Source organism: Gossypium arboreum, chromosome 6 (genome assembly GCF_025698485.1).
Source record: "Gossypium arboreum isolate Shixiya-1 chromosome 6, ASM2569848v2, whole genome shotgun sequence".
In the NCBI taxonomy this organism is placed as follows: domain Eukaryota; kingdom Viridiplantae; phylum Streptophyta; class Magnoliopsida; order Malvales; family Malvaceae; genus Gossypium; species Gossypium arboreum.
The window spans coordinates 122,606,684-122,631,792 of NC_069075.1; the positions used below are offsets into that span (position 1 = coordinate 122,606,684).

At 34.6% G+C, this 25,109-nt stretch overlaps 1 protein-coding gene across 2 annotated transcripts; it reads left to right on the forward strand.

Annotated features, from left to right (window-relative positions):
• Window positions 1-22,462: 22,462 nt before the first annotated feature.
• On the forward strand, window positions 22,463-24,283 carry LOC108472700 (protein ELF4-LIKE 3-like). Of its 2 annotated transcripts, none has more exons than XM_017774255.2 (2): window positions 22,463-22,608; window positions 23,611-24,283. In XM_017774255.2, exon 2 carries the CDS (start codon window positions 23,655-23,657, stop codon window positions 24,018-24,020), a length of 366 nt encoding a protein of 121 aa, XP_017629744.1. In that variant the 5' UTR covers window positions 22,463-22,608; window positions 23,611-23,654; the 3' UTR covers window positions 24,021-24,283. The 2 variants fall into 2 exon arrangements, with proteins under 2 accessions (XP_017629744.1, XP_017629743.1); XM_017774254.2 differs by having other exon boundaries at window positions 23,629-24,283.
• Window positions 24,284-25,109: the final 826 nt, after the last annotated feature.

The following is a 25,109-nucleotide window of genomic DNA, read 5'->3' on the forward strand; positions in this document are numbered from 1 at the left end:
GTGACAGAGAGAATTGGACCGGTAGCTTATCGGCTAGCCTTGCCATCCGAGTTAGAGAAGATCTACAATGTTTTCCATGTGTCGATGTTACTCCATTACCATTCTGACCCTTCGCACGTTCTTTCGCCAACAGAGGTTGAGATCCGATCAGATATGACTTATGGCGAAGAACCGTTTAAAGATCTTAGCCCGAGAGGTCAAGCAATTGAGAAATAAAAGTATAACACTCGTGAAAGTACTGTGGCTTCGACATGGGGTATAAGAGGCCACATGGGAACTTGAGGAGACTATGAGAGATCAATACCCTAACCTTTTCACAGGTAAGATTTTCGGAGACGAAAATCTCTAAGGGGAGAGAATTGTAACAGCCTAATTTTGGGCCTACTCGAAACAGTGGTTTTGGAACCACTAACCCAAGGTTGCAGAAATTACTTTTAATAATATTTTATGTGTTATAGTGTGTTCATATGAGTGCATAGAAATTTTGGTGAAATAATTTTAGCGTTTGCATGCTCAATTGCGAAAAAAGGACTAAATCGCATAAGGGACAAAAGTTTTATTTCATTAGCTAAAGGTGTCAAATAGATAGAAAACCAAAATTAAGGATCTTTAAAGAGAAAATAGGCCTTTATTAAGGGCATGGCCGGCCATAGGGACAAAGAAAATCAAAAAGTCAAAATTTGGTGAAATTTGGTAACTAATTTGACTAGAAATAAAATAAAATAAGGAAAAAGCTATTATCTTTTTCTCTTTTTCTCTTCTCCACCGAAATTTTCAGCAAGAAAGGGGTCTTGAAAGCTTGAAATTTTCATCCATTAAGTTCTCTCATAAGTAAGTGATCTTGATGAGTTTTCTTGATAATTTTTGTACTTTTGATACCCTTGTAGCATAATCTAGCTAATGAGGGCACTATTTTGCAAAATGGTTGAAAGTATAGGGTTTTACCATGAGAGTATTCATATTGTTTGCTGAACTTTTATGGGAAAAAATGAATCTTGGTTGTTAAACAAACAACTTTTGTGAAGTAGTTTTCATGAAAACCCTAACTAAGGACCATTTTGCATAAGTTATAAATTATGTGGTAAATGTGTGAAATAATAGGAATTGTGGACTGCCGCTAGTATAAAACGAATTCGGCTAGGCTTGGTTAGTGAGAAAATTCGATAAAAATTGATTTACGAGCCTAGGGGTAAAATAGAAATTTTGTATAAGTCTAGGGGCAAAATGGTCATTTTGCGAAAATATGAATTATGAAATGCATTGATTAATATGATGATTAAATTAGTGAAATTTTTATCATTTTATATTAAGAAATACGAATTCCGGACCTAGACCGAGGAAAGGCCAAGCAAGTAGATTAAATCCAACTAGTCGTGCACTTTTTATATACCGAGGTAAGTTGACCGTAAGTAAGGCAAGTTTATTGCTATTACGTGTTGAATGATTGATTTTGCATACTATGGTTGAATATGATTATCAATAATATGATGAAATTAATGTAGTGAATTCCCGGTTGAACCTAGGAATAGATTGGATATCCATGCCATGACATTTGGGTGATATGTGTGCTAGTGTAAGACCATGTATGGGACATGGCATCGCCCACGATATGAGAGCCAGTGTAAGACCATGTCTGGGACATGGCATCGGCATTGAGATGAGAGCTAGTGTAAGACCATGTCTGGGACATGGTCTCGGTCTCGACATGTGAGCCAGTGTAAGACCATGTTTGGAACATGGCATCGGTAATTCACCCTCTTGTGTAAAGCTTGTCAGATATCCTTTAGTATTCCAAATAGTTTCACAAGTTATTTTAAAACTTATGACAATGATATGGAATGATATAATCATGTTGTGAATGGTACAGGTTCTTATTTGAAACTCATGAGATATGAGTCTATTTATGATGTCTTAATGGTAAGAATAACATGAGTAAGTCCTATCTATGAAAATGATTTTGAATCTTTGTCTTATATTTGTGATGTATAAGTATGTGGTGATATCCTCCTTTGTGCACTCAAGAATGTTGTGTTGATTTATTATATGCTATGTGTTTTAAATATGCATGGTTGACGTTGTTATTTATTTACATACAACTTACTAAGCTTTATGCTTACTCCCTCTTCTTTCCATTTTCTTATAGTGCCGCCAAGCTAGTATCGGGGATCAAGGGACGTCAGAGGCATCGATCACACTATCACCTGAAGCTTTGGTATAGCTAGTTTAATATTTTGATTGTGGCATGTATAGGGACTTGAATCTTTTGTTTATTGTCTTGTCAATTTAGCCACAAGTGTTGGCTCATATGATGGATGTGATATTCATTTTGTATAGGTCATTAATGTTCGCTAATATTGATTACAATTAAATGCATTTGATGCAAATTTCTCATGGTTGTGGTTGTTTTGGTTATATGTGTTATGCTTGGATTGGTTTGGTTGATGTTGTGTAGGTTGGTGCAAGTAAGGGTGGCAAAAAGGCTTGGTAAATAGCATTGTTTCTGTCCACACGGATAGACACACGGGCGTGTGTCTAGACCGTATATGACACACAGCTTGCCCCATGTATGTACGGTAAGGTCGTGTGTCCCCTGCACCTAAAGTTAGCAAAATAGAATGCCCAGTAGTAACCACACAGGCAGAGGCACGGCCATGTGTCCCATCTGTGTGGAGGACACGGCCTAGTACATGGGCGTGTACCATGGCCGTGTGCCCTTAAAGGGTTCCTGACGTCAGAAACAAAATGTTAAGGTTTTAGCACAGGGGCTGAGACACGGGAGTGTCATGGCCATGTGGGGGACATGGGTTATGGACACGGGCGTGTGCCAAGCCATGTGAAAAACCCCTGTAGGTTCGAATCAAAAAATAGATTCGCACGAGCTAGGGACACAGGCTTGTCCCGATATGCTCAGGCCGAGTGAGTCACATGGGCCTTCAACATGGCCATGTTAAATAGGCACGCGGGTGTGTTACCCTTCTACACGAGCGTGTGCCCCTGTCAGCTTGAAATTTTACAAAGTTTTCTATAGTGTACAGATTAGTCTCAAATCAATTCCAAAGTGTGTTTGGGGCATCGTAAGCCCATAGTAGGGACATTAAGGTAGTGTGAAAAGTTTTAATTTGGAGCGAAATTTCATATCTAGGAAATGTATGTTTATATGTGTTTAAGTCCGGTAACACCTCGTATCCTGTTCCGGCATCGAACTCGGGTAAGGAGTGTTACACTTATACATACTCAAATCTCAATACTTTTCACATTTATTTGGCATGTTCAACATGTAACATCCCAAAATAGGGCTTAGTCGGAATAGTGGTTTTGGGACCACAAATTCAATATCAAAATATTTATTTTATGTTTATTACGAGGCTTAGAATATGAGAATATGCATGTGTTAAAGTTTTATGAAAGAATTCTTTGAGTAAGTACCCAATTGGAAAATTAGGGACTAAATTGAATAAATTGCAAAACTTGAATTCTAGAAGTAATTTGCATGAAATTGCTTTAGATTATAAAATAAAAGGTCTTGGGGAGCAATTTGACCAATTTCTAAATTTTTGGAGAAAAATGGGCTTGCATGGATGAAATTTCAAAGAAAGGGTTTAAGGGAATTTTGGTCATTTGGTATTTAAGTGAAATAAAATGGGAAAAATTAACCAAAAATCAGCCATTCTTCTTCTCCATGTTGCCGAAATTTCTAGGGATTTCATAGCTAGGGTTTTCAAGCTTTCTAAGTGTAAGAGTACGCCCAAAGATCAATCACAAGATGGTTGTAATAACATATTTGGTTTATCATGTTTGTTAATATAAGGCGTTGCCATTATTATTTCAGTTTCTTTTCTGTGTGCATAAATAAACTGTTTTATAATAATGTCCTGAGAATAATATGATTATTCTTAAAAGATCCTTAGTCAAGTATTATTGTTGGCTAGGACAACAATAATGCATTAAGACTAACATGTAGTTGATTGATGATAAAGAGTTGTCATTGATATGGAGTGTCAGAATCAATGCATCAATATGTGTGTTACAGAACAACATATTGGACTGACCCGCTATGAGTATGTTTCTTGGATTATTATGTAATTGTCACAACATTACTCATAGTGATTAATATGTATATGATCCTCATACTTGATATCATCTTTATCCCAACATCGTGAGTTGTATATTTTGATACAGTCAAACAAACATCGTAACTGGTTGTTCTATAAAGACTGATGTTGAATATACCACAATCTGTGTTGAGGGATATAGTTGATCAATATAGGATAAGTCCCTCCTACATAATGGGAGTAATATCTCAAGCCACTTGATTAAGTGAGGCTAGAAATGCATGGCCATGCTCAAATAAGTTGATATGAGATGTCATACTTATTTGTGTATTATAGTCTACTCAAGGTATCAAGAAACATGGGATGGACTATGCAAGTGTGACTATTCCATAACTTGTGTCCATTCCAAAGATATAGGACTTAAGGATTAATGCATGAAAGGTTAATCACAAAAGGTTATGTCGAATCATGACTTCTTGAACTTAGGTAGCATTGATGCATTGCTAGATGCCACTCTTTGTTTGTAACATTAGAATCGTTCTAATATTACTACTAACGTTATAAAAACCTATAGGGTCACACCCTATGGTTGAAATGAACGAGGTAAAACATAGTTGGTATATTGCTTGGTTGTCACATGAATTAAATTAATTATAGAATTAATTTAATTGGGCAGTAAAATTGTTGAACATACTATATGTACAAGGATGTTGTACACATAATCAGAACATAATTTTATTGATATATGAATTTTGTTCTTATATAATTTTAAATAAATATAGTTTATCAAATCTTTATTATAATTAATGTAATTATAATTTTTCGGTTAAACATTATTATATTTATTTGAATGTTAATTATTATGTTCGGATTAATTTTAATGAATTAAAATTCATTATAAATATATACCAATTAAGAGGGAGTTATATATAGCAAGAGTAAAACCCTAAAAGGATATATAAAAACTAGCCGAAAATATGCAAAGTGGTCTAGCAATTGCTTAGCAAAATACTCTCTGAAAATAGTTTTCGGGATTTCTACCGCTCATTGTAAATCGGTGGACTACGTAGAGGCCGACATTGGAAAAGGTTGCGGCTTGGTTCGATAGTGGTTCAAGATTCCTATTGCCTAGGCGTCATTGTCTACTCGCATTGAAGTTTTGTAATTTCAAACCTTTTATCACCCCGATTCGTTCCTTACACATGGATCCTTGGTTTGGATCGCCAGAATTTTTTTTTTTAATTTTTCGCTGCGCCTTGGAGGCACCGGTGTTCCAACACTAAGCTCAATAGTAAGTGCTCCTAAGCCCGTTTTTAATGTTCTTTGTAATTTTAAAATCCCGGTAGCTTGCTCTCTCTATTTCTACCCATATTTCATGCTAGGGTTCATGCTTAAAAATTTACCCATGCATGACTTACTTGTATTTTGATGTTTTATGGAGGAATATGAAAGTTTGAAGTGTGTTAAACAACTTTTCCTAGGTGATTTTCATGAAAAACCCCTAAAGGGACCTTTGTGCAAAAGTTGAAAAATGTGTGGTAGAAATATGAAAATAATGGAAAATGTGGGCTACCATAAGAGGGAAAAGTGTTCGGCTAGGCTTGAGTAATGTAGAAATTGCATGCGTTTCATTGCACGAGCCTAGGGACTAAATCGTAAAAATGTGAAAGGTTAGGGGCAAAATGGTCATTTGGATCGAGGGTGGAATTTATACTTGAAATGTATAATGTGGACTGTTAATGATCTATTTTTATTGTTATAGACCCGAGGAACAAATTCTGGAGGTCGATCGAGGAAAACGAAAGGTTTCAGAATAACCGAAACACAACACCGAAATGAATACTAGGTAAGTTCGGATAACTTAAAGTAAACACTCAATGTGCCTAATTATATGATTTATGAATGCATGATGATTGCATTTATTAATAACATGAAATTCTATGAAATGCATGTTTAAGTATAAATTGTGATAAATGTCTCGGTTGAGGTTAAAAAGGGAATTCGATAGATAAACCATGATTGACATGTGTAATAAGGTCCTGCATGTGTTGCAGTAAGGATTTAGCTCGGACGGGTAATTTGTTGATCTCACTTATAAAAAGGATCTAGCCCGGACGGGTAATCCAATTAGGATCTGAATTTAGCCTGGACTAGTAATTCAGATCCGAGCTCAATAACGATGTTTGTCGTTATAAGGGATTTAGTCTGGACTGGTAATCCCGACATCACCTTATGAGTTTATAAAATGGGGGATTTAGCCTGGACTGGTAATCCCGCCATAAGATGTGAGGTTCGTGGGAGTGCATATCTAAAACGATCATTGTACGAATTGACGGTAAATGGGTATTCCATCGAGATTTCCTAGAAACTCACCGAGATTAATGTGATATATATATACAGATGAGATGTTGAATGATGAGCTCATCTAAGATAACTTTTATAGTGCATTGTTATGTGGCTAACTAATTGATTGAGTGTAAGTGATAGGGAAGTCATCCTATGCTCATTGAATTTATTGCCCAATTTGATTGCATGCTAACTTGGTAAGTTTAATTTTCAGTTATTCGAGCTTAGTAAGTATGAAAATACTTACCCCTCTCTTTTCCCTATCACTCACAGAGCTCGAGGACTCGTAAAGATTGGAGGACTGTTGGAGAGTCAGTATACTATCAAATAGACCAGCTTTAGTATAAAGACATTACTAAATTGTTCAATGCCATGTATAGGTCTGTTGAGTATTTTGTTATATGTGTCATTTGATTTGCCAAATGAAGGCTTGTAAAGATAAATCTATCTTTTTGTTTATGGCCATAGGGATCGGCTTGTTTTGAATTAGGCTATGACCTATAAAATTTCCATGCAAGTTTGTAATCATGTGCGATGGTTGAATTCCAATTGGCAATGAGTCATAAGAACGAGCCAATCTTGAATGTATTATAGTGGTATAACAATACATAAATACAAGATGGGAAATAACCTAGCATGTACGAAACCAATGATATGAGGTTTCCATGCAACGAGTTTTCACAAAGATCATTTATGAGAGCATAATTATGTTTTACTTTGTTTTTAATATTCTTTAAGTATAAGTGTTAAAAAGGGGGTGACCATAGGCTTGGAAAATAGCCTAATAGGGTCTACATGGTTGGGTATACGGGCGTGTGCCTAGGCCGTGTGTGACATACAGGCCACACTCCTGGGCATATGGCATGGTCGTGTGTCCCCTGCATCTAAAATGGTAAGTTTGTTAAATGAACACGGGCTAACACACGGGCGTGTGTCTTGGCCGTGTGAATTTAATAGAATGCTCAAGTCTTGGACACAGGGTGATTGCATGGGTGTGTCCCAAGTCACACGGGCGTGTGACACTTCAAGTTAAAAGAAATTTTCCAAGGTGCCCAAAGTTTATCAAACGTTCTCGGTTTTGTCCCGCACCACCTCTAGACATGTTTTAGGTCTCGAAGGCCTATTTAAGGGAAATGATATACATATTTGAAAAGTTTTAAATTAGAGCGCAACTTAGTGGCTTGATTTAATATGTTTATGAACGTGAAATCCCGGTAACGCCTTGAGCCCTATCCCGGCATCGGATACAAGTGAGGGGTGTTACATTTAGTGGTATTAGACCTACGGTTCTAGGACTACCGTAGAGAGTATTGAAGTTTGCTATACATGCCATTATTCGAATATTGATATTGCAAAGTCTCCTAACTGTTCAAATTGTTTTGAATATAGTAAATGTCTTCCAATCAAGCACAAGATGAATCCAAGGGAGCCAAGAGCCATGCTTCAGCTTTCATACAACGAGCTGTATCTAGCAGTAGTAGAAGGCTTATGTCTGAAGGCCGAGAAGAGGCCCAAACTGCCTTCTTTGGTATGATGGACGAATGGTTTGGGGATTACCTGAGGAATCGCCCCAACATACCAAGACCTTCCCCGCCCCCTAGCCAACCTGATGAGGATGTGCCATGAGGTATGGCACCGGTAAGAATTGGTAAAGCCCCTGTTGATAAGCTTAGAAAGTATGGGGCTGAGGAATTCAGAGCTAAAGTTGATGATAATGTTGAAAGAGCCGAGTTTTGGCTTGAGAACACTACACGGGTATTAGATGATTTGTCGTACACACCTGAGGAGTGTTTAAAGTATTACGTATCCCTTCTGAAGGATACTGCATATCATTGGTGGAAGACTGTATCCTCGGTAGTGCCAAAGGAAAATATCACTTGGGATTTCTTCCAAGCAGAGTTTAGGAAGAAATACATTAGCCAACGATTTTTAGACTCGAAGCAAAAGGAATTCCTAACACTCAAACAAGGGAACAAGACTGTAGCAGAATACAAACGAGAGTTCGTGAGGCTAAGTCAGTACGCAACTGAATGGATCCAAACCTAGTCGGAAATGTGTAAACACTTCGAGAAAGGTCTGAATGAGGAAATTAAGTTGTTGATTAGAATCCTGGAAATACTGGAATTTATCACATTGGCTGATCGGGCCAAAAAGGCCAAGGAACTTAACAATGAAAGAAAGCAAGCAAAGAGAGAAGAGAAGGCCGAGTCGCGAGCAAGAGGTCCAGTGGTAAAACACTCTCGTTTCCTACAAAGAAATTAAGGAGCCAGCATGAACGCTCTACTTCATTGGTAGGATATTTGGGTAGAGCGAGAAGCTCTAAACGACGAAGCCAAAAGTCTTCCTCCCCGATTGTAATTAGTGTAGGGAGTATAGATGATCAACAGCCGAAGTGTAAGAGTTGCAACAAATTTCACTACAGAGAATGTCGACTGAAGAGCGGTGCATGTTTCAGATGTGGATCTCTTGACCACTTTCTCAAGAACTGCCCAGAGCGAGTCGAGAAAGAAGTGGAAGTAGCCCCGAAGTCGAGTACTCCCGTTTCACGAAGTAGACCTCTGAGATATCCTGGAAGTGCCAATGGAAATTGAGTTGCGGCTAAAGACACTGCAAAACTAGAGCCTCAAGCCCCAGCAAGAACGTATACGATAAGCCCGAGAGGAAGCCTCTACTCCTGATGTTATTACGGGTACTTTTTCCCTTTTTAATACAAGTGTTATTGCTTTAATTGACCCGGGGTCAACGCATTCATACATTTGCATGAGCTTGGTATCTAGAATGAACATACTTATTGAGCCTACGGAATTTATTATTAAAGTGTTGAACCCACTAGCCAGATCAGTCATGGTTGATAAAGTCTGTAAGAATTGTCCTTTGACGATTCAGGGTCATTGTTTTCCGACTAATCTTATGTTGTTACCATTTGATGAATTTGATGTAATACTTGGTATGGATTGGTTAGCACTGCATGATGTAATTGTAAACTGTGGTAGTAAGCATATTAAATTGAAATGCCCGGATGGTGAGATTTTACGGGTTGATTCAAGAGAGTTGGGTACGCCTCCGGTTATGATCACGGCAATGGTTGCTCAGAGATATATGAGAAAAGGGTATGAAGTCTATCTTGCATTTGTATTGAACACTAAGGAAACAAAGTTGAAGATTGAGTTTGTGCCTATAGTATGTGAGTACCCAGATGTATTTACAGAAGAATTACTCGGATTACCTCCTGAAAGGGAAATAGAATTTGGTATTGAGCTGGTGCCAGGGACAGCTCTTATTTCAATTGCTCCATATAGGATGGCACCAACTGAACTGAGAGAGTTGAAAGCACAGTTGCAAGAGCTGACGGATAAAGGTTTTGTAAGGCCAAGCTTTTCACCTTGGGGTGCTCCCGTTCTATTTGCAAGGAAGAAAGATGGTTCGATGAGGTTATGCATAGATTACCTCCAACTGAACAAGGTAACTATCAAGAATAAGTATCCTTTACCAAGGATCGATGATTTATTCGATCAGTTGAGAGGATCCACCGTGTTCTCTAAGATAGACTTGAGGTCTGGCTATTATCAACTACGAGTTAAAGAATCGGATGTACTTAAGACAACTTTCAGAACGAGGTACGGTCATTATGAATTTCTCGCCATGCCGTTTGGGTTAACGAATGCACCGGCCGTATTCATGGATCTAATGAATAGGATCTTCCGGCCATATTTGGATAAGTTTGTCGTTGTGTCCATTGACGACATCTTGATTTATTCTAAAGATGAGTCAGAACATGCAAAGCACTTGAGAATTGTGTTGCAGACTCTGCGGGAAAAGCAGTTGTATGCTAAGTTTAGCAAGAGTGAGTTTTGGCTTCAAGAAGTTTGATTTTTGGGTCATATTGTTTCGGGTGAAGGCATTCGAGTCGATCCAAGTAAGATTTCTGCTATCGTCGAATGGAAACCACCTAAGAATGTAACCGAAGTTAGGAGCTTTTTGGGCTTAGCCGGTTACTATTGCAGGTTTGTGAAAGGATTCTCTATGATAGCGACTCCGATGATGAAGTTACTACAGAAAGACGTTAAGTTTGAATAGACGGAGAAATGTCAGCAAAGTTTTGAGAAGTTAACACACTGTTAACTGAAGCTCCTATTTTAGTATTGCCTGGGTCGGGAAAAGAATTTGTAGTCTACAGTGACGCGTCCTCAAATGGACTAGGTTGTGTACTTATGAAAGATGGAAAGGTGATAGCCTATGCTTCACGACAGTTGAAGCCACATGAGAAGAGCTATCCTACACACGACCTAGAACCTGCCGCCATCATTTTTGCTTTGAAAATTTAGAGGCATTATTTATATGGTGAGACTTGCCACATATTCACTAACCACAAAAGTTTGAAGTATTTGATGACTCAAAAAGAATTAAATTTGAGGCAGCGGAGGTGGCTAGAGTTAATCAAGGATTACGAACTGATTATTGACTATCACCTGGGAAAGGCGAATGTGGTCGCTAATGCGTTAAGCAGAAAATCCTTGTTTGTATTAAGGGCTATGGATGCTTGTTTGGCATTGCTTGATGATGGTTTAGTCTTGGCCGAGCTAGAGGCTAGACCGACATTCCTTCAGGAAATCTATGATGCTCAAAGTAATGATGATGACTTGCAAGCTAAAAGAACTCAATGTGAGTCAGGTATTGAATCAAATTTTCGGATTGGTTCTGATGGATGTTTGATGTTCAAAGATAGGGTTAATGTACCCGAAAAAAATGAACTTATTTAGAAAATTTTGCAAGAAGCACATAACAACAGTTTGTCAATTCACCTGGAAAGTACCAAGATGTACAATGATTTGAAGAAAATGTACTGGTGGAACGGCATGAAAAGAGATATTTTTGAATTTGTATCGAAATGCGTAGTATGTCAGCAAGTTAAAGCTGAACATCAAGTGCCTTCAGGTTTGCTACAGCCTGTGATGGTCCTCGAATGGAAGTGGGATAGAGTTACTATGGATTTCGTGACAGAATTGCCATTGACTCCGAAGAAGAAAGATGATGTATGGGTTGTAGTGGATAAGTTGACGAAGTCAGCTCATTTCATTCTGGTGAGGACAGATTACTCCCTCGATAGATTGGTCGACTTGTACATTTCTGAGATTGTAAGATTGCATGGGGTACCACTGTCGATTATTTCTGACAAAGACCCGAGGTTCACTTCGAGATTCTAGAAGAAATTACAAGAAGCCTTGGGTACAAAGTTAAGCTTTAGTACAACTTTTCACCCTCAGACAGATGGTCAGTTTAAGCAGATGATTCAGATTCTTGAGGATATGTTACGATGTTGCATTATTGAATTTCAGGGTAGCTGGGAAAAATATTTGCCACTAGTAGAATTCGCCTACAACAACAGTTTTCAGACAAGTTTGAAGATGGCACCTTATAAGGCCTTATATGGAAGGAAGTGTCAAACTCCATTGTATTGGACAGAACTTAAAGAAAATCAGATTCACGGAGTTGATTTGATTAAAGAAACAGAAGAGAAAGTTAAAGTGATACAAGACTGTTTGAAAGTGGCATCGGATAGGCAAAAGTCATATACTGATCTGAAAAGACAGGAAATTGAGTTTCAAGTTGGAGATAGAGTATTCTTGAAATTGTCTCCATGGAAAGAGGTGTTGAGATTTGGCCGGAAAGACAAACTGAATCCACGATTTATCGGACCGTACGAGATCATTGAAAAAGTTGGACCGTTAGCCTATCGCTTGGCATTGCCACCTGAATTGGAAAGGATTCACAATGTGTTCCACATATCTATGTTAAGGCGATACCGATCAGACCCTTCTCACTTGTTTTCACCGACTGAGATTGAAATTCGACCGAACATGACCTATGGAGAGGAACCAATTAAGATATTGGCTCGTGAGGTTAAACAGCTGAGGAATAAAGATGTGGCCTTAGTAAAAATTTTTATGGCATCGACATGGTGTAGAAGAGGCCACATGGGAACCAGAAGAAATCATGAGAAGCCAATATCCAAATCTGTTCACTGGTAAGACTTTTGAGGACGAAAGTCCCTAAAAGGGGGAGAAATGTAACATCTTAAAATAGGGCTTAGTCGGAATAGTGGTTTCAAGACCACAAACTCGACATAAAATTATTTATTTTATGTTTATTACGAGGCTTAGAATATGAGAATATGCATGTGTTAAAGTTTCATGGAGGAATTCTTTGAGTAAATGCCCAATTGAAAAATTAGGGACTAAATTGAATAAATTGCAAAACTTGGATTCTAGAAGCAATTTGCATGAAATTGGTTTAGATTATAAAATAGAAGGTCTTGGGGAGCAATTTGCCCAATTTCTAAATTTTTGGACAAAAATGGGCTTGCATGGATAAAATTTCAAAGAAATGGCTTAAGGGCATTTTGGTCATTTAGCATTTAAGTGAAATAAAATGGGAAAAATGAACCAAAAATCAGCCATTTTTCTTCTCTATGCTATCGAAATTTCTAGGGTTTCCATAGCTAGGGTTTTCAAGCTTTCTAAGCTCAATAGTAAGTGCTCCCAAGCCCCGTTTTTAATGTTTTTTGTAATTTTGAAATCCTGGTAGCTTGCTCTCTCTATTTCTACCCATATTTCATGCTAAGGTTCATGCATAAAAATTTACCCATGCATGACTTACTTGTATTTTGATGTTTTATGGAGGAATATGAAAGTTTGAAGTGTGTTAAACAACTTTTCCTAGGTGATTTTCATGAAAAATCCCTAAAGAGACCTTTTTGCAAAAGTTGTAAAATGTGTGGTAGAAATGTGAAAATAATGGAAAATGTGGGCTACCATAAGAGGAAAAAGTGTTCGACTAGGCTTGAGTAAGGTAGAAATTGCATGCATTTCATTGTACGAGCCTAGGGACTAAATCGTAAAAATGTGAAAGGTTAGGGGCAAAACAGTCATTTGGACCAAGGGTGGAATTTAGACTTGAAATGTATAATGTGGAGTGTTAATGATCTATTTTTATTGTTATAGACCCCAAGGAACAAATTTCGGATGTCGATCGAGGAAAACGAAAGGTTTCGAAATAACCGAAAGACGACACCGAAACGAATACCAGGTAAGTTCGAATAACTTAAAGTAAACACTCAATGTGCCTAACTATATGATTTATGAACGCATGATGATTGAATTTATTAATAACATGAAATTCTATGAGATGCATGTTTAAGTATAAATTGTGATAAATGTCTTGGTTGAGGTTAAAAAGGGAATTCGATGGACAAACCATGATTGACATGTGTAATGAGCTCCTGCATGTGTTGCAGTAAGGATTTAGCCCGAACGTGTAATCTGTTGATCTCATTTATAAAAAGGATCTAGCTAGGACGAGTGTTCCTTTGAATGGTTGAGCCTCCCGAAGAATATGTGTGCATTATGGATTTAGCCCGGACGGGTAATTCGATTAGGATCTGAATTTAGCTTGGACTGGTAATTCATATCTGAGCTCAATAAAGGTGTTTGTCATTATAAAGGATTTAGCCTGGACTGGTATGAGTTTATAAAATGGGGGATTTAGCCTGGACTGGTAATCCCGCCATAAGATGTGAGGTTTGCCATAAGATGTGAGGTTCGCGGGAGTGCATATCTGAAATGATTATTCTACGAATTAATGGTAAACGGGTATTCCATCGAGATTTCCTAGAAACTCATTGAGATTAATGTGATATATATATAGACAGATGAGATGTTGAATAATGAGCTCATCTAAGATAACTTTTATAATGCATTGTTATGTGACTAACTCATTGATTGAGTGTAAGTGATAGGGAAGCCATCCTATGCTCATTGAATTTATTGACCAATTTGATTGCATGCTAATTTCTTGGTAAGTTTACTTTTCGATTATTCGAGCTTACTTAGCATGAAAATACTTACCCTTCTCTTTTCTTTGTCTCTCACAGAGCTCGAGGACTCGTAAAGATTGGAGGACGGTTGGAGAGTCAGATACTATCAAATAGACCAGCTTTGGTATAAAGTCATTTCTCAATTATTCAATAGCATGTATAGGTCTGTTGAGTATTTTGTTATATGTGTCATTTGATTTGCCAAATGAAGGCTTGTAAAGATAAATCTATCTTTTTGTTTATGGCCATAGAGATCGATTTGTTTTGAATTAAACTAGGACCTACAAAATTTCCATGCAAGTTTGTAATCATGTACGATGGTTGAATTCCAATTGGCAATGAGTCATAGGAATAGTGGTATGACAATACATAAATACAAGATGGGAAATAACCTAGCATGTACGAAACTAATGATATGAGGTTTCCATGCAACGAGTTTTTACAAAGATCATTTATGAGAGCATAATTATGTTTTACTTTGTTTTTAATATTCATTAAGTATAAGTGTTAAAAAGGGGGTGACCATAGGCTTAGAAAATAGCCTAATCGGGTCTACACGGTTGGGTACACGGGCGTGTGCCTAGACCGTGTGTGACATACGGGCCACACTCGTGGGCGTGTGGCATGGTCGTGTGTCACCTGCATCTAAAATGGTAAGTCTGTTAAATGAACATGGGCTAGACACACGAGCTGTTGGAACACCGGTGCCTCCAAGTCGCAGCGAAAAATTAAAAAAAAAATTCGGGCTATCCAAACCAAGGATCCATGTGTAAGGAACAAATCGGGGTGATGAAAAGGTTTCGAAATTACCGAAACTTCAATCTGAGTAGACAACGACGCCTAGGCAACAGAAATATTGAACCACTATCGAACCAAGCCGCAACCTTTTCCGATGTCGGCCTCTACGTAGTCCACCCGATTGACAATGAACGGTAGAAATCCCAGAAAACTATTTTCAGAGAGTATTTTACTAAACGGCTGCTAGACCACTTTGCATATTTTCGAGCTAGTTTTTATATATCCTTTTTAGGGTTTTTACCCTTGCTATATATAACTCCCTCTTAATTGGTATATATTTATAACGAATTTTAATTCATTAAAATTAATCCGAACATAATAATTATCATTCAAATAAATATAATAATGTTTAACCGGAAAATTATAATTACATTAATTATAATAAAGATTTCGGTAAAGTATATTTATTTAAACTTATATACGAACTAAATTCATATATCAATAAAATTATGTTCTGATTATGTGTACAACATCCTTGTACATATAGTATGTTCAACAATTTGATTGCCCAATTAAATTAATTCTATAATTAATTTAATTCATGTGACAACCAAGCAATATACCAACTTTGTTTTACCTCGTTCATTTCAACCATAGGGTGTGACCCTATAGGTTCTTGTAACTTTAGCAGTAATATTAGAACTATTCTAATGTTACAAAAAATGAGTGGCATCTAGTAATGCATCAATGCTACCTAAGTTACAAGAAGTCATGATTTGACATAACCTTTTGTGATTAACCTTTCATGCATTAATCCTTAAGTCCTATATCTTTGGAATGGACACAAGTCATGGAACAATCACACTTGCATAGTCCATCCCAAGTTTCTTGATACCTTGAGTAGACTATGATACACAAACAAGTATGACATCTCATATCAACTTATTTGAGCATGGCCATGCATTTCTAGCCTCACTCAATCAAGTGGCCTGAGATATTACTCCCATTATGTAGGAGGGACTTATCCTATATTGATCAACTATATCCCTCAACATAGATTGTGGTATATCCAACATCAGTCTTTATTGAACAACCAGTTACGGTGTTTGTTTGACTGTATCAAAATATACAACTCACGATGTTGTGATAAAGATGATCTCAAGTATGAGGATCATATACATATTAATCACTATGAGTAATGTTGTGGCAATTACATAATAATCCAAGAAACATACTCATAGCGGGTCAGTCCAATATGTTGTTCTCTAACACACATATTCATGCATTGATTCTGACACTCCATATCAATGACAACTCTTTATCATCAATCAACTACATGTTAGTCTTAATGCATTATTATTGTCCTAGCCAACAATAATACTTGACTAAGGATCTTTTAAGAATAATCATATTATTCTCAGGACATTATTATAAAACAGTTTATTTATGCACACAGAAAAGAAACTGAAATAATAATGGCAATGCCTTATATTAATAAACATGATAAACCAAGTATGTTATTACAACCATCTCGTGATTGATCTTTGGGCATACTCTTACACGGGTGTGTGTCTTGGCCATGTGAATTTAACAGAATGCTCAAGTCTTGGACATGAGGTGATTGCACGGGCGTGTCCCAAGTCAAACAGGTGTGTAACACTTCAAGTTAAAAGAAATTTTCCAAGGTGCCCAAAGTTTATCAAACGTTCTCGATTTTGTCCCGCGCCGCCTCTAGACATGTTTTAGGTCTCGAAGGCCTGTTTAAGAGAAAGGATATACATATTTGAAAAGTTTTAAATTAGAGCGCAACTTAGTGACTTGATTTAATATGTTTATGAACGTGAAATCCCGGTAATGCCTCGAACCCTATCCCGGCATCAGATACGGGTGAAGGGTGTTACACAACATGCCCTCAATAATCACATACTTTCAATAAATGGAAACAGTGTTCCTACTTTTAAGATGATATCATTCAACATTACACAATTTCACATACTTTTACGATTTTCCAATGTGCATGTATAATAACCTTTCCAATAGAACATAACAAATTATCCATGCAATTATATCATTCATAAACTCATAACTCAGAAAATCATGTTATATATATAATCAATCTCATACCAAATAACACAATCATGCACGACAATACCATTTACACAGTCACACTGCTAAACTAGCAACTTTGCTAACATATCAATATTTTAGGGCTTGAAACGTACCTGGTTCGACCACTTACAAAATTAATTATTTAGCTATTAATTCAATCCAATAAACAAGATAAATCATCAAGTATATCAAAATAGTTATCATTTTTAATTAAGTTTTTGAATTTAGGACCTACACCTTATTTTTCGCTTTCTCACAACACACTAGCGAATCTTCCAATTTTCCTTAATAAACCTTAAAACGAACCTAAGTAAAAAATCAGTATAAATTTCATCAATTAATCTCTTAAGGATACTTTAAATACCCATTTATGGGTTCCGACCAATCGTCAAAATTACTATTATTTTACGAATCCAAATGAGTTAGATTTCTTACATTATTTTGTTGTGAATCGTGCGCACGATCGTCTTTCGACTTTACGGTTGATTTGAGGTGTTTCGGTCAGCACCTAACACAACTACATACCAGTAAATCAGTAGCTAATATTGATTAAAATCCCTCATTTAATCTATCCATAACATTTTCCCAACAACTTTGTCGAAACAACAAACTCGTTTACAATTATCGCACTTACACTTCTCGAATTGTGATATTCGAATAGCTAATTGATCAAGAATGTCTTTCTCTAATTAACATGTGATTAAAGGCTGATTAGGAGGGTTCAATAGCTCAAATTAGTACTGGGAAAAGATAGGCAAGAACCAAGAAACAAAACAACCTCCTTTATTGCACATAGGCACACGAACCACCACCGTGGTGGCCAAATTCGGGGCTAATTTAAAATTGATTTAAAAATCCATCAAAAATATGGAAAAATACATTTAAAATATTTAAAATTTTCCTAAATTACAAATCTGAAAATTTAGGTTTTTAATTGACAAGATTAATCAAAAAATTGAAGAAAGAAGAGATCTTACACAAGCTAGTTGAGAGAAACAACAATAGCACTTTCTTGGTAATGTTCAGGATCGATCTTGGAGTTCAAGATTTCAAATTTGATACTGATTTTAAAAAGGAAAAATATCAGCAAGCTAGTGGAGAAGATGTTAACAAATCTTGAGACAAAAAGAAAAAGAAAGAGATGGTAAAACTAGGTGTAGGTGACGACAACAATGGAGGAAGAAAGAAAGAAAAAAGAAGATCAATGAGGATAGAAGAGGGGAGGAACAACTAGGGTGAGGAAAAATAGAATAAAGGTTGATTACTTTGTGCAAAATTAACATTTATACCTAGGGTTACAAGGGTATGGATGTCACACACATTAAAAACAAGGGATTTTGTATAAAGAAAATAGTTATTTTACATGGGAAAGGATTCAAACTTGGGACCTCAATTTAATTTTCATGTTTTTGCATTTATCAATTAACCACTAGGCTATTCCCTTATTTTTGAAATAATTTTTCAATATTTATTTTAAAAAGGTGTGTCACATACTAGGGCCTCACTACGATGCCATCAAGGTTACCTCTCACTTCAAGTCAAATCTCATTAATGTTTCTAACTTCTCAAGCTCACCGACCTCACATCAGAGTACGTCTAGACCATAACCTAATTTGGGTCTAAATTGGACTCTACTTAAAAAGGAAATCATGATATGAGGGACTTACTATTCTTCCAAGATTAAAGGGAACACAAACAAAACCATTATCCATCACTTTATTAAAACACCACCGTAAATCTTCATCGTTAGTGGCTCTCCACACCACACATGTTTTGTACTACCACCGTAGTTTACTCCAAAACCTTATATAACTTAATTGTTATAACAGGTATCTTTGTGAACAAGATATATAGTAGATATGTTGATTTTATATAAATTTTCTTTGAAATTTGATCCACAATGTTAAATATTTTCTTTACAAACTACTCATAAACTTCTAAGCCCTAAAGTTGAACACTATGCTTTGCAAATTTACGATAAAATTTCCTTTTGATTTAATTGTTCTTTAGAATAATACATTGCACCCAAGGTTGTTAAAATATAATTGGATTGGAAATTTCAATTAAGGCTAAGCATTTAATTGAATCGAGTAAAAGAAATTACACTTAGTCGGGTTCATGAGATATTGTATGATAGTGTAACTCAATTTGAATTTTTTAATGAATTGAATTGAGTGAAATGAAATTGAATAGATTTGAGTCAAATAATATTTTTCGGGTTAAATTAAAATAATTTAAACATGTGAAAATAAGAACTTAATGACAATATGACTAAAGTCCAAATTAGAGCACATAAATTTAAAACTTTAATTTTTTATAGAATTTTAAATAATTCTTTGTTTGAATTTTTATAAGGTTTTGTAAAAAAAAAACTTGGGTTTTTTTATATATTTTAAGATTATTTTGAATTTTTATAATTATTTTAGAATAATCAAATTGCTTATTTTAAAATAGTAATAGATATAAAGGACATTTACTAAGTAGTAAAAATTTAATTCAAATTGAATAAAAAATAAATTACTTTTTAAATTTATTTAAAAATCTAACAACTCAATTTAATTAATTTAATATTTGAATCCTTTTAATTATTTCCTAACCAACCTCAATTAAATGAATTTAGTTTAAAGTCTCAAGTGTTTAATGAAAGTTGGTCAAGATCATATTAGTGAATGTACCATTTTCCTACTAGTATTAGTACGTATTAATATTGATATCAATCTATTTCGATGTATCATTTCGAGTTTATTATTATTTTTAAAAACATTTTATATATGTATATAAAAAGTCTTTACAAATATCAAATAATGAAGTTAAATAAATCTAAAATATTACTCATTAAAATAAAATTTTAGTTGAAGTGGTAAAGAATTTTTTTAAAAATGTTAGTGTAATGGGTTCAAATCTCACAATAACTAAATTTTAAGATAAAAATACTTATAATTATATAAAATATTTCTTAATAAATTTCAAAATGCAATTTATCAGTATCATCACATACTATGCATATAATAATTCATAAATCAATAAATTTAAAATAAAAATAAAAATTTAAATATAAATATATTTTTACAAATAAATAATAAAATTTAAAAATTAAAATATGTTTTGAAATTAACATTTTTTTATCGATCGGTATAATACAATCCGATTTGAATGGGTAAAATTAATCTATATAACCAATATCGATTAAAATTTGCACTAAAATAAAATCTAAAATTATCTACTACCAATATTTCATCTCCTCTTTTAAAATTATGATAAAGAAAAAAGTTGAAATAAATGTAGGTAAGAAGAGGGAGTAATTGAGGCCAAAAAATATCAGCCTCGGATTTCGTTTCCACACTGTCTCACCCTCATTTTTCTCTTTTACCTACAACTCCCTATTGAGGCGTGATCTCCTCCTGTTCTTAATCGTATCAGCTCTTGGCTCTGCAATCACATCCGAACCTCCACATCTCCCCACCCTTAACTATCACGTGTCTCCTCTTTGATTCGCTCCAAACAGCTGTTCCCAAGATTTTACTGTTACAAGATTTTAAATTGGATATTGAGTGATGGCTTCTGCAGTTTGGGTGGAATTAGCTTATCCGTATAATTTTAGTAATAAATTAACAGTAAATTATAAAATTTGTATTTTTATTTTTAATCATTTATATTTAAAATGTAATGTTGTAACTATTTACATTATAATTTAATTATGAAGTGATTATTCTATTGTTAAACTTCGTTACCTCCCTAATAGTAATCTTACATGACAATCTAAATAGATTTTAAATGTCAACTTAGATGTCTAATTGCTAAGATGAAAATACGTTTTTTAATTAAATAAATTTAATTTAAACTGTCATGTAGGACATTAAAGTTAATATTTAAAACTCATTTAGACTGCCACGTAGGACTGTCATTAGAGAGGTAACGGAACTTAACGATAGAGTGACCACTTTGTAACAAAACAATAACATAAATGACTAAAATGTAACATTGCAAATATAAGTAACTAAAATATAATTTAAGACAAACAAAATTGACTATTTTATAGTTTATCCTAAACTAACATAATTAATTTAAAAAAATTATTTCTATTGATTGTATCGGTTTAATTTCGATCACATCATTTAAAGCATTATGCATTAACGATGCATGAATACATGTTAAAATATATTAAATTATTCTCATACCATTTATAGTAATTAATAATTTAATTTATTAAAAATATTATTTATAATAAATTCAAATAGTACACTGAAATAGATTGATATTGATATGTGGTTAAAAATAGTATACTCACCAATACAATATTAACTACTTTAATCTAATTTTTTATTCTCATGGAACATAAAAAGACCCAGACAAGTTTCGAGCTGGAACTAACATGTCCATAAATTTGTGTTGAAGGTAAATAATAATAATAACTTTGTATAAGCGGTAGGAACATGAGTTTTGAAGAAAAATTTAATAGCAAAGTTAGAGATGTTAAGAGTTAAGAGAAATATATATAAAAAAATTATAAAATAGTGGGAACAAATCGTTTATTATTTCAATCATGTTGACTGATTAGTTATTAAAAAAATGCAGGAACCATTTACATGGTTCACGTAATAGCTGAATGTTGTTTGGAATAAAAAAATGTTGTTGAACAAGTAGAGGCAAACGTTGTAATTTACCAAACAAAAGACCCAAATTAGCAGACAAAGAACACATTTAAACCAACAATAAAAATATAATAATCATGGTAATTAAAAAGATGGAAAATCAAAAGTGGGTAATTGATAAGATTTCCAGTTTTGGTTTAAAAACATGGTAGATTTCCAGTTTTGGTTTAAAAACATGGTAGTAGTAACATTCTTCACAAAAATCAAAAACTAAATTGATGATTGTCACCAATCCATTTTATTTATTAAAAGCTGAAAATGACATTCAAAATATTCCTTCTGCAATACTAAATAAAAAAATAATCAACATCAAACTCTTATTTTTATTTTATTTTTTCCATCTACCAAAGCAAAAACATGAATGTTATAAGATATCTTGGATTGAGGGACCCCCCTTCATCGGTAGATGGGGGATTTTCCATCAATGTCCATATGCCACGTGGCGACTCATGAACACCAGCTCGAATCATTCATCATGCCCCCGGATCTGAGTATTACACCCAGACACCAATCCAATCTCAATCCAATCTCATCCCCCACGGTTTTTTTTTATCCCCTAAATTCTTCTTAATAATTACTTGGTATCTCATCATTATTTTAATTTTTATATCAATAATATTGTACCTTCTACATAACACTGTATATATATAGCAAATATGGAACTAAAAATATTTAATCTACATATTCCCCCCCTCTCTCCTCCTATCTTTTCTCTCTCAATACTCTCGCTCAAATAATTCATTTTCTTTCTTGCTTCCTCCTGAGTACGGTTTAATCGCCCATCTTTTTTCCTTCATTCAACCTGTGTCTGCTTCCCAGAATATAATGCTCCAACAAGGTACGTGTATATGCAAAAGTAATTACTATATCATTGATGTACTTGAATTTTTATTTATGTCTTCTATAGCAAATGATTTCAAAGAAAATAAAAACATGTAATAAAATTTCTATCTTTGTCTTGTGTAGTTAAATTATTGATTTCTTTTTGTCATTTTCAGCTGATGGGTTTTCTTAATTTATTATATTTCTTTGTAAAACACTTGGATCTTATCAAGATAACTTCTTGTTTTTGATTTAACACATTTTTTTCTTTTTCTTTTTTTTTTAAAAAAATCTTGTTTAGCTGAGTGAGTGATGGGATTTTATGCTTCTTATTCCTTGAATTTGATGCAAAATCTTTTTTCTCTTTTTTCTTAATTTTAATTTACTTTTTATAAATAAATTGTAATTTTTTTATCTGTATTTGTTTTTATTTTATATATATATTTCTCGTTGTCATTTTGCTGTTAAAAAGATTAATAATGCTGTCTCTCTGCAGAATAGTACTAACTATCAGAGTAATCTTATCTGCATCATTGACTAGTTTTTTTTCTTTAATAACAAATTTTGGGTGTGTTTGAGATGCTTCCTTGCAACTCCATGTTTGAGTTGGGTATTTTCTGAGTACATTAAAAAAAGTTTCCCTTTTATGGAAATGGATCTGCTTTTTCACATCTCATCATAAGTAATAATAATAGTAAAAAAGATAAACAATAATATCAACTATTATTTTTCATGTTTTGTTTATTGATCTTTCTATGAAAAAACTGAAAGTAGCTTGCATGGTGATGGACATGATTTCTACAGCAGGCCTTTGTCTCTTACACCTTAAACAATTCTTGTTTTTTTCTTTTTGCTATATTTAACTATGTATGATTATGGCTATTTTTTTAGTAAAAACAATACATCATCGATGTATATTAAGTTTCCAACTACTGCCGTCTCATCTATTGTTTCCCTATCATATTCTTTCCTTTCTTTGTTGTATTTTTGGATTCATTACTGGTTTTTGATTTGATAGAACTGTGAGTTTCCACAGAGTAAGGCCCAAAAATAAAAAAGAAAATGGAGGGTGACACATTGAGGCTTGGCAATGGTGGTGGTCAGATAGATGGGAAGGTGGTGCAGACATTTCAGAAGAGCTTTGTTCAGGTTCAGAATATATTGGACCAAAATAGGCTGCTAATCAATGAGATAAACCAGAACCATGAGTCCAAGATCCCTGACAACTTGGGAAGGAATGTTGGTCTGATTAAGGAGCTCAACAACAACATAAGGAGAGTGGTTGACCTTTACGCAGATCTTTCAACTTCCTTCACCAAATCCACGGATATTGCCTCCTCTGAGGGTGGTGACTCCAGTGGTGGTGGTGGTGCTATGAAATATTCAGATGGCAGCAAAGGTGGCCATAAAAGAAACAGGCCAGCTTAAAAGAACAGATTTGGATTTTATGTTTTCATTAGTGATTCTTTCGCATGCAATTGGTACTTGGTACTCAGATCAGATTCTGTAACTCTCCCCCGTTGTATCGGTGTTGGAAAAAGCTTACTGCTCACATTTGTTATGGAAATTAAATAATCTGGATGGAACTTCTTCTATTGCATTGTAATCCCCCAGCTTGTAAGTTGTAATCATGTAATGTAATAACCCTTGATCTAATTGAAATGAAGCAAGTGGTGGCCTTACTTTCTAAATTTTAACTTTGTTACACTTTCAACTTTTAGTGATAAAAAGAGAATTAACACCTTTAACTGATAAAAAAAGTTGATATCTATAATGGATGTAAACTGTTTATATATATACTCTCAGATTCTTGACCATGAAGGTTCATTAATGATCTACTTTTCGTTGGAAACAAAGTCTCATTATATACCCCTTTAATTTATTCCCTTTCCAACCTCAATCCAAAAGCATATTCTTCCTGGCCTTTTCTAAGAAGCATGTTAGAGTTTTCTTGGGAAGAAGATGGATTGAAGATGTGTTTGGGCTTGTGAGAGCTTAGGACCCGCAAGGAAGAACCATGAAGCGTCTCTGATGCTTTAAGTCGGTAAGCGAAAGGTGTTGAGAGCTTAAGAGAATATTTAGCCTGAGTAATGATGATGTCTGGGCTCCCTCCCTCTCGTGTTTTGCTTGGTAGGGTGTAAAGAAAATTGAAAGGATGAAAAATTTTTCATTTCATAGGTATACTTGTAAGGGAGAAGAAAAAACTAAAAAGAAAATTGTTTTTTATTTTTATTTTTGTAGACTTGTAAAATGGAAGAAAAAAATACAATATTTTAAAATATATAATATTAAATTAAATACACTATCTCTCTTATTAATCTAATTTGAAATGATTAATTTTTATATATTAGAATAATTTTTTTTTTATTTTCTTTCTTCGCACTTTTTTCTTAACAAATCACATTAAAATTTATTTTCTTTTCACTCTTCTACTCTTCTCCCAACCAGGGACAAAACCAGAGGGGTTGGCATGGGCTTCGGCCCCCCTAAAATATAAAATTACATTTTAGTCTCTTA